At 41.0% G+C, this 9,985-nt stretch overlaps 1 protein-coding gene across 2 annotated transcripts in view; it reads left to right on the forward strand.

The window, feature by feature from the left end:
• The first annotated feature begins 320 nt into the window (after positions 1–320).
• LOC107662006 (protocadherin Fat 2-like) overlaps positions 321–9,985 on the forward strand; it is a 47,148-nt gene continuing 37,483 nt past the window's right edge. For both annotated transcript variants that reach the window (XM_016451847.1, XM_016451848.1), the window contains exons 1-4: positions 321–489; positions 3,375–6,662; positions 7,617–7,928; positions 9,708–9,766. In XM_016451847.1, the coding sequence (XP_016307333.1) occupies positions 3,404–6,662; positions 7,617–7,928; positions 9,708–9,766 (3,630 nt within the window). In that variant the 5' untranslated portion in view covers positions 321–489; positions 3,375–3,403. The remainder of the gene's footprint in view (positions 490–3,374; positions 6,663–7,616; positions 7,929–9,707; positions 9,767–9,985) is intronic.

A 9,985-nucleotide genomic window follows, 5' to 3' on the forward strand; every position in this document is an offset into this window, starting at 1 on the left:
CACAATGCAGAGACTCTGTAATGTACTTAGCAATATGAAACCTGTGAGGTGTGTATTTACTTTGAAAGGGACTTTGTGTAAAACTTAGAGATCTACCTCGCCCAAAGGCTAAAACAAACAAAAAGACAGACAGAGAGAGAGAGAAAGGGTAAAAACACCTCCAATCTGTGTGCCCGGATGATGGTTGACTGAGTTTAGTGGGAGGTGGAGGGGGAGGGTTTTAGAGGGAGGGACAATGTCATCAGGATCGGGGAGGAGAAGATCAACCTGATTCCTCAGGGAATGAGGTGTCTCAACAGCCTTGCAACTCTACTCTCGTGAACATGCTAAATTAGCTGGAACCGTCAACACTGGCTTTTCTGGCAGAGTTTTAGTGTTCATTATGGATGAAAAGCGATTAGCTTTATTTCCACACTGGAATACTGTCATACCAAAGGTGTGAGGACTTTGGGAAAAAGTTATATGTATAGCTGCAGTCGAGGACCTCAGGTGAGTTTCTGAGATGTCAGGCATGCGGTGTCAGTTTGCCAAACCTTTTCACCTCATTTCTGTTGAAAGTGGATTTTAGCACATACTGTAATCTACATCCAAAAGTATGTTGGTGGTGCTTTGTGGGATTTTATAAATCTTGTTATTTTGCTGTGGTAAGCATTTCTTTGGGCTGCAGTCAAGCGTCGCAGTTAAGCAGTGTTGCAGCATTTTCTAAATACAGATAAAAATCTTAAAAAAAAATTCAAATAGTTCCTGGTGCAAATATAAGGGTGCTAGTAATTACTAATGTGACGACTGTGCAAGTGTACTTCACAGGTCTGTGTATATTTATAAAAAAGTTTTCTTGAATTTTTTAGTTATTCAAACCAACTAATATTCTCTTAATATTATTATCATTATTATTATTTCAAATGTTCGACTTGTCATCTAAAACACAAACAGAAGCTATCCTCTATTCTGAACATATTTTGACTGGGGCCTAAGGTAATCTCGGTCAATATGGAATATTATTTCTTCCTAAATACACCTATCAATTTCCCATCTCATCCATCAAGGCCTTTATAAGTGGTGTGATCATTAGAGATTATATATTGAATGTTAAATTGATTACATATTGAACATTTTGTGGTATGATTAGAAGGTGGTGACACATGAAGGTGGACACCTTGGCGATAACAAGAAGGTGGTCACCTTAAGTGTCCGGGTCCACGTATATTGGGTTTAAACCATTTGTCTTAACTATCCATTCTCTGAAGCCCTCCTAGCAATTTAGATAATTGCCTCCCTGTGGCACTAATTGTGGATGTGAGGTGGATTGATATCCACAGACAGATGGGGAACCTACTCACACAAAAATGTTGTAAATGTTTTTCAGAATTTGTGCGAGAGGAAAGGATTTAATCTTTAATCTTGATAGAATACGACAGAAAAAAGCCATGCATTCATTGCTTTGCTTTAAACAAAGATAATTGTGTTTATCATAATCTAATTAGCAGGCAGTTCAAGAACATTTTGGGAGGAAGTTAAATTCAGCGTCATCTGTAATGTCTCTGCACCATCGAGCTAGCTGTTCTGTTAAAAAAAATGACGCATCTGTGGGCATGTTGATGCTTGGCTCTGGCCACAACTTTTGCAAACAATAAACCAACAACAAGAGCTAGTGTAATCCTATGCACCACAAAGCATTAAACGTTCAGGGAAAGTAATAAGAACTGCTGTAGCGTCTGTTAAAAAGCAAATGAAAAATTGCAGTATGTGCAATAGCTAAAAACTGCTCTTTGTTGGCTTACTTGTGGTTTACAGTAGTACATGCTTTAAACACATGCAACAGTTTGCTTTGATGTGAGTTTCTTAAGTATTATTAGTGCTTGATACAATTAAAGTTTGATTTATCATAGTACACAGTACCATTACAAGAGTGCAAGCATGCTGAACTGTTCACGGTATCCTTAAATGTCATTAAATCTAACAAAACTGGCAAAGTGAGAACTGATAGTGAAATCTGATCCGAGTGTGTGCCGCCTGGCTGAACGTGTGGCGGCAGGTAGCTGTGAGAGTGTAGGCTGGAGGGCAACACACTGCACATCCTACTGCTAACAGACTCACCCTGAGGGATTTCACAACTCTTACCTGTTGGACTTCAGGAGATTTCAAAAGAGTTAAGAAGTATTGTTACTGAAAGCCACACAGAAAAACAAGTTTTATTTAAGTCTAACCAGCATGGGACAGTTTAATTAATTGATTAATTCATTCTCTGTTAGTACCTCTATCCCATAGATGCGTTCTGGGAAATATGGCTCCATCTCGCCCACCCCCATCTAGAGAGATTTATTAGATTAGATGCACCTATATAAATATACAGGAGACTGACAGAGAATAATAGTTTGAATAAGCATAAATTAGTTCAGCTTGTTTTTATTTCTTTACAGTCTCCTTTTATTTATTTATTTATTTGACGTGGTGTCACACACTGTATTATAGTTAAAGAGATAGTTCAGCCAAAAATGAAAATTACCCCATGATTTACTCATCCTTAAGCCATCGTAAGGTGTATGACTTATTCTTTCAGATGAATACAATCAGATTTGTATGATTATATGTCCTGGCTCTTCCAAGCTTTATAATGGCAGTGAATGGGGGTCGAGATTTTGAAGCCCAAAAAGTGCATCCATCCATCATAAAAAGGGCTCCACATGGCTCCAGGGGGTTAACGAAGCGATGCATTTGTGTAAAAATAATATCCATATTTAGAACTTTTTAAAACCATAATCTCTAGCTTCCGCTAACTGTTGTACACACGTTCATGAGAGAATTGCGTTCAAGTGGATGAGGTAGGACGTAGGCGTAGTGTAAGCTCCGGTTTCGAACAAAGCTTACAATTTTATTTGAAACTGGCTGGGTGGGATATGAAAGATAAATTAAATCTTGTCGCTAAAAATGACTGTCGAACAAGAGGGTGAGGAAGGGAAACTCATTGTCAGGCACCCTCCAAATATATGATTTTGGTATCCGATTTGAAGAGCATCCCAATGCATAAGTTACAAGACTCATTTTCATATGCCAATTGTAATTGACTTGTAGTTAAAGAAGACTGGCTCAACCATGTGAAAATGTATCACCTGGTTTAAAGAGTTCTGGTGCTCTTCTCATGGTTAAACAATGTAATGTAGCTTGTCAAGGCATGTCAAAACGGTAGAAAAAATACCTGACTATGGTCTTTCACTAGGTGAAACAGACAAAACAGGTTTCGGTATGTGGTTAGATAATGGTCGTTGTAATATTACTTTGACATCTCAGCTCATGGTAAGACCATGTCGTGACACAGCATGGTCTGCTTGTCAGAAAAATAAAGGAGTTTTAAACCTTTTTTCCCTTCTCTTCAGGTCTGCGGGTCCATGTTGAGACAGTGAGAATGGCTTTCACAGACACAGCCATAATTCTCATCGTCATAGCAGTCCTAGGAACGCTAACCAGATGTCAGGGGAGCCTGGTTAAAGACAACTCTCTGCTGAGGTTCACCCATCATTTATATAATGCCAGCATTTATGAGAACTCTGCCCCCAGGACCTATACTGAAAGCCCGGTCCGAATGGGCATCATACTACCTGATCCCTTCTGGGATGTTAAGTACAAGATTGTCTCTGGTGATGATGATGGCCTTTTCAAAGCCGAGGAGGTAACCGTAGGAGATTTCTGCTTTCTGAGAATCAAAACCCGAAGCAGCAACTCAGCTGTGCTAAACAGAGAGGTACGAGATATTTACACTCTCACCATCGAGGCTACAGAAAGCACCTATGACAACCGAGCTAGAACAAAGGTATCAATCCAAGTGCTTGATACAAATGATCTGAAACCGCTCTTCTACCCTGCCTCTTATCATGTGCTAATCAAAGAAGACACACCGATCAAGTCGAGTCTGGTGGGAGTAAGTGCAACGGATGCTGATATTGGCAGCAACGCAGAATTTTATTACTCAATCACCACTAGATCACACCCCTTTGCCATTGATCCTTTCACAGGGACCATTACACTTATCAAGACACTTGACGCCAGTCAGAGAGACAGGTATGAGCTGACTGTGCTGGCAGAGGACAGGGCAAAGAAAATCTCTGGCGTGCAGAAGTTTGGAAATGTAGCAAAGGTTGTTGTGACCATACAAAACGTGAGAGAAAACTTTACCCTCATCACACCCTCCAGTGCAGCGACTCCACAAACGGATGATGACAAAATAAGTTTGAACATCAAAATGGAACCCAAGGAGAAGGAGAAAGTGGCATCTTTAAGTATAGTTGAAGGAGATCCACTGAAGTGCTTTCAGTTTGTTCCATCGATGTTGCATGATGGTGGCTTTCAACTGGTCTCAACAAAATGGATTGATTGGTCGCAAAACCCATTTGGACTAAACATTTCCCTTCAAGCCAAAGACAGAGGAAACCCTCCTTTGCTAACACCAATAAAAACTGTGCATATCCCTCCACCTCCTCAAGTTAAACCTTTGACATTTGAACAAGAACTCTATTATGTCACTCTCAGTGAATTTTCTCCACCGAAAAGTCATGTAGTTAGAGTATCTGTAGGTTTGAGTTTCAAAAATATAACCTACAGCATCAAAGAAAACCTGGATAGCTATAAATTCAAAATTAGCGCCCAAACTGGTGTGATTATGACTTCTCAGACTCTTGACTTTGAGAAGCACCATCACTATGAGTTTGATGTCACAGCAAATGATGGAGAAGCGTTTACCCGTGTCGTTGTGGATATTATTGATGAAAACGATAATTCCCCCAGGTTCACGTTGCCCTCATACCAGGCTTCTCTGGCTGAAAATGTCCCAATCGGAACAAGCATCTTTGCTGTCTCTGCTATTGATGTGGACAAAGATAATAACGGTTTTGTAACATACTCTATAGCAAACACAGGTCCTGTTCCTTTCATTATAGACCCACTGACCGGTGTGATTTCGACCTCTCAGGAGTTTGATTATGAGCTCATGAAGAGATGGTACCACCTGAGAATCTGGGCCTCTGATAGTGGAAGCCCTTTCAACAGAGTAAGCGAATGCTCCGCAACCATCACCATGACCAACGTCAACGACAATGCTCCAGTGTTTGAGCGGGTGGCATGCAATGCCTCTATACACCAAGACTTTGCTGTAGGGGAGAGTATTGTAGAGATGTCAGCACTCGATCTGGATGAGCTGCAGCAGATCATATACAGGATAGAGTCTGGGAATGATGATGGACTGTTTGCAATTAACCCTGTTTCTGGCTCTGTTAAACTTGCTAAAGCAATTCCCTCAAATAACGAAGGCACAGAAAATCCTTTATATATACTTAAAATAACAGCAACAGATGGCAAATATAGTGCCAACCCCAACACTGTGACTGTGCGTATCACAAGCAAGGGTGAAGGCGCCAGCACACACTGCGAGGAGACTGGAATTACAAGGCAGTTGACAGAGAAGCTTATTGAGTCATTTAAGCCGTCTCTCAATTCCAAAGAAGAAGAGTACATCTCAGATGTTCATATAATTAACCAGCACTCTCCGAAGTTTATTACGGGTACACCAAGCTCGATTGACATCAGGGAAGACTTTGCTCTCAATAGATCTGTGTTGCAGTTTAATGCCACTGACAATGACTCTGGCTTTAACAGAAAGCTTGTCTATGCAATTTCCAGTGGAAATGAGGATGGATGTTTTACTATTGACATGAACACGGGTGAACTGAAGGTAATCAGTGCTTTGGATAGAGAGCAAAAAGAGTTTTACATTCTCAACATAACCGTGTATGACCTGGGATCTCCACAAACCTCTACGTGGAAGCTTCTTGCTGTTAATGTTCTTGATGCAAACGATAATCCTCCGTTATTTTCTCAGCCAAGATATGTTGTGAACATCCCAGAAAACACAGAGGTTAACAAAAGCATATTCAAAGTCAATGCAATCGATCTTGACTCTGGAGACAATGGAGCATTTAAATATTCGTTGTTAACCTTCACCGATTTGTTTAAGATTGATGAAGTCACAGGGGTGGTGAAGGTAACTGGGCCTTTAGACAGAGAGACTTTTAGTAGATATGACCTAACAATTGAGGCCAGCGATCAAGCCAAGCTGGACCCACAGCTTTTCTCATTTACAGATCTGATGGTCGTCCTGGAGGACATCAATGACAATCCTCCAAAGTTTGTACCCACAGTCTATAGGATCAAAGTTCCTGAGGACGTTCCTCCAGGCACAGTGCTGTTATGGGTCGAAAGCTTTGATTTAGATCTGGAGAGTGGAGGTCTTATAAGCTACAACCTGAAGAACAGCGAAGCAGGGATGTTTTTCCTGGATACATCCACAGGGTGCTTGACTCTGGAGCATGAACTGGACTTTGAGAAGCAGCAGTTTTATAATCTAACTGTTCGCGCTGTAGACCACGGAAAGCCCCGGTCTTTATCATCTTCATGCTTTATTGAGGTTGAAGTGTTAGATGTAAACGAAAACCTGAACCGGCCCCTTTTCACCCAGTTTGTGCATAAAGCAGCCGTTATGGAGGATGCTACAGTAGGAACCTCAGTATTGACAATAACTGCTCTAGATAACGACCTGGGACGAGATGGAGTAGTCAGATATTACATCCATGATGGCTCAGGGCTTGGCATCTTCACAATTGAGGAAGAAACAGGTATGATTGTGATTACAACATATCTCAGATGCTTTACCTAGATAGGAAAATACCTAATGGATATTGCTGACCTTTTCTATTACAGTACTTGCCTTGAGCATTTTGGGTCAACACTGCATGTTCAAACATTTACAGATAAGTCATTAGGCATTCCAAACATATGTAAAGACAAAATGAGGCATGACTTTCTCCTGCACATGTTGAAAGATTTTAGGCATTTGAAAAGCCACATCCTTAACATCTGTAACATTACATAAACTATTATTCTTTGACTACATTATAATTGGTTTGAGTTTTGCAGTTGTTGTGCACATTGGATTATGAAGTGATTCAGAATTAAAGGACAAAAAAACAAAAACAAATATTGATACTTGTTATGAATGTTTGGTAACACTTTAGATTAAGGGAACACATTCACTTTTAACTAAGAGTTTTCCCTCAATAAACTCTTAATTTGCTGCTTATTAATATTTAGTAAGGTAGTTGTTAAAGGGATAGTTCACCCAAAAATCTTCTGAAAAATCTGTCATTAATTACTCACCCCCATAATGTTCCAAACCCATAAGACCTTCGTTCATCTTCGGAACACAAATTAAGATATTTTTGATGAAATCCGAGAGCTTTCTGGCCCTGCATAGACAGCAATGCAACTACCACGTTCAAGGCCCAGAACGGTAGTAAGGACATCGTTATAATAATTCATGTGACATCAGTGGTTCAAGCTTAATTTTATGAAGCTACGAGAATACTTTTCTCATGGAACAACATGAGGTTGAGGAATTAATGACAGAATTCAACCAATAAACAGCCAATATGCTAGTAATATGCATGCTAATAAGCAACTCATTAATAGTGAGAATTGGTCCTTAAAATAAAGTGTTACCGAATGTTTAACATTATATGAAGACATTCTGTTGCTATCGGTTAGTGATTCTGGACAATTACATTTTGCAGGTGTTATTCGGACCGCAGGCCTTCTGGATCGTGAAGCCGTGCCACACTATTGGCTGACAGTTTATGCAAAAGATCTGGGCACTGTACCACTGGTATCCTGGACCGAGGTCTACACTGAAGTTTGGGATATTAATGACAATCCTCCTGAGCTGTCCCAGCCTGTCTACTTTGGCTCAGTGCAAGAGAATTTGCCAAAGGACAAATCTGTGCTAAAAGTATCTGCTACAGACATGGACAAGTCCTCTGAGGGGAAGCTAGCTTTCCAGATCCTTGATTCTCAGCGCGTATATTTCACCATTGACACAAAAACAGGTAAACTCCATACTTCAAATGATCCGTCAGAAAGTACTTGATCATAAGTTTTGGCTTTTTATAGGGATAATGAAACAGCACAAGTTGTGAAAATGGTGGTTCATGATTGATTAAACGTGTCTAAGCACATGTTTTATATAAGGGTGGTATGCCTCGTGACGGGCACAATGAATAGGACCTCTAATTACTGTGAATACTGCGATCAGTTTGTGTCATTTTATGTCAAGGGTGAGGACAGTTGTTAAGCAGGCCCACAGAGTCACACAAACTGCAACACCTCTGACCCTTTTTGCAGCTCAACCTAGCCTTTGAACACTAGCTATGAAAATTAGAACTACATCAACCAGCGTTGCAAGCTTGCACTTGTCTTTACTAAGTCTCGTCTCTTTGTTGTTTCATCTGCCCTACCTTGAGCTAATACACAAGGATTACAAAGAATACAGGGGGTTGGGTTGTATTATATGAAGGATCTACCTCACTAAAATGTTCATTTGTAGATGTTTTAGACTGGCCAAAAAATGTAGATGTTTGCATTTCCATTGTTAAATTGCTGGCGGGTTTGGCTGGAAGCTTGAGGTGAAAACTTCTTTCAAAAAACCAACTGGTGTGAAGCATTACTTTTAAAAGATCTCTATAAATATTGGATGCGTGTACTGAAAAGTCCAGGTCAGGAGGATAAAGGAGAATGCTAAATGAATATAAACATCTGGAGATCTGGCTCTTGAGATGGTGACAGTAACAAATCACACTTCAATGCGGTTTAACCTGCTTCCCTCAGGGCTAAAGGGACTAGAGTTCTCTGGAGTTTTTTTGTCAGGACAGGACAAGACAGGACGGCCTGAGATGACTAATCACTAGAATGAACACTGTGACTAAGCTAACAGCCTTAACAGCTTAGCACCACTAAACCATAGTATTTATCGAATATGAACACTTTCTAGTGAGTATGTAGGCAAGACAAATATTTGACAAACTGTGGGTTGGAAACGGAGTTTACATTATCAAAAGCCAAATGCTCTAGGGGAGATTAAGGCATGAGAATAGAGACAAAAAATGGTTGCTTTGTAATATTTTGAATGCTAAAAGTGCTAAAGATGTGTTTTTAATCCATGCATTTGCCTATTGTCCCATGCACGATTGGGCAATCTTTCCACAGGTGGGCATTAATGCCAAAACCACACTTTCAGGATTGCTTGCCTAGATACAGGCTGTCATAAAAGCTCAGCAGGGTTTGTTTTGAGTGCTGCACAAGTTGATAGACACTGTGGGTTCCTGCCAGCCCTCGTCTACTGAAACGACACTCTTAAGTGTTTATTGCAGTGGTGGTAAACCACTATCACTGGTGCATTTTGGCCACCTTTAGCCTAAAATCAGCTGTTGAGTCGTGGAGCACACTAAACCAAGCTTAACACCCAATTGTAAAAAGGTGTCTGAAAACCTCTTATACTAATTCACAACACTTCTTAACTGTAGTGGCTCTTAAGCCGTGGCTCATTTTCTGTCAGTTTCTTGGCAACTGGGAAGTCTGGTCTTTAAGTATATGTCAGCGATGGCTAAATCCTCACTGACACGGACATGAAAAATAACCATTGTTCCCACGGCTTGTATACCACAGGTTCACCTAGTATAAACAGTGGAACAAAACAAATAAAGCTTGAAAAACAAACCTGTGGGAAGGGAAAGTAAAATGGGCAGCCTGGGGTGAACGAACAGGTGTGCCATCCATCTGAAGCTGGTGGCATTGATCAGCCTGTCTGTTCTTCCTCTGTGTTTGTTTAGGTGTGATCAGCACCCTTGCTCCCCTGGACCGGGAGCAAAAAGCAGAGCATATAATTGAGGTAGGTTCACTTTCTTCCTTCTGTTTACTAGGTCATGAACCTCAGGCCTTTCTCAGGCTGATTGCTGAGAACATGCTGCTGTTTGTATTTCCAGTATATTGTTATGTATCATAGTCTTAAAGGGATGGTTCACACCCCCCCCCCCCCCCCCCCCCCCCCCCGCCCCGCCGCGGGGGGGGGGGGGGGGGGGGGGGGGGGGGGGGGGGGGGGGGGGGGGGG

Source organism: Sinocyclocheilus anshuiensis, unplaced genomic scaffold, assembly GCF_001515605.1.
Source record: "Sinocyclocheilus anshuiensis isolate Anshui unplaced genomic scaffold, SAMN03320099.WGS_v1.1 scaffold535, whole genome shotgun sequence".
NCBI lineage: Eukaryota > Metazoa > Chordata > Actinopteri > Cypriniformes > Cyprinidae > Sinocyclocheilus > Sinocyclocheilus anshuiensis.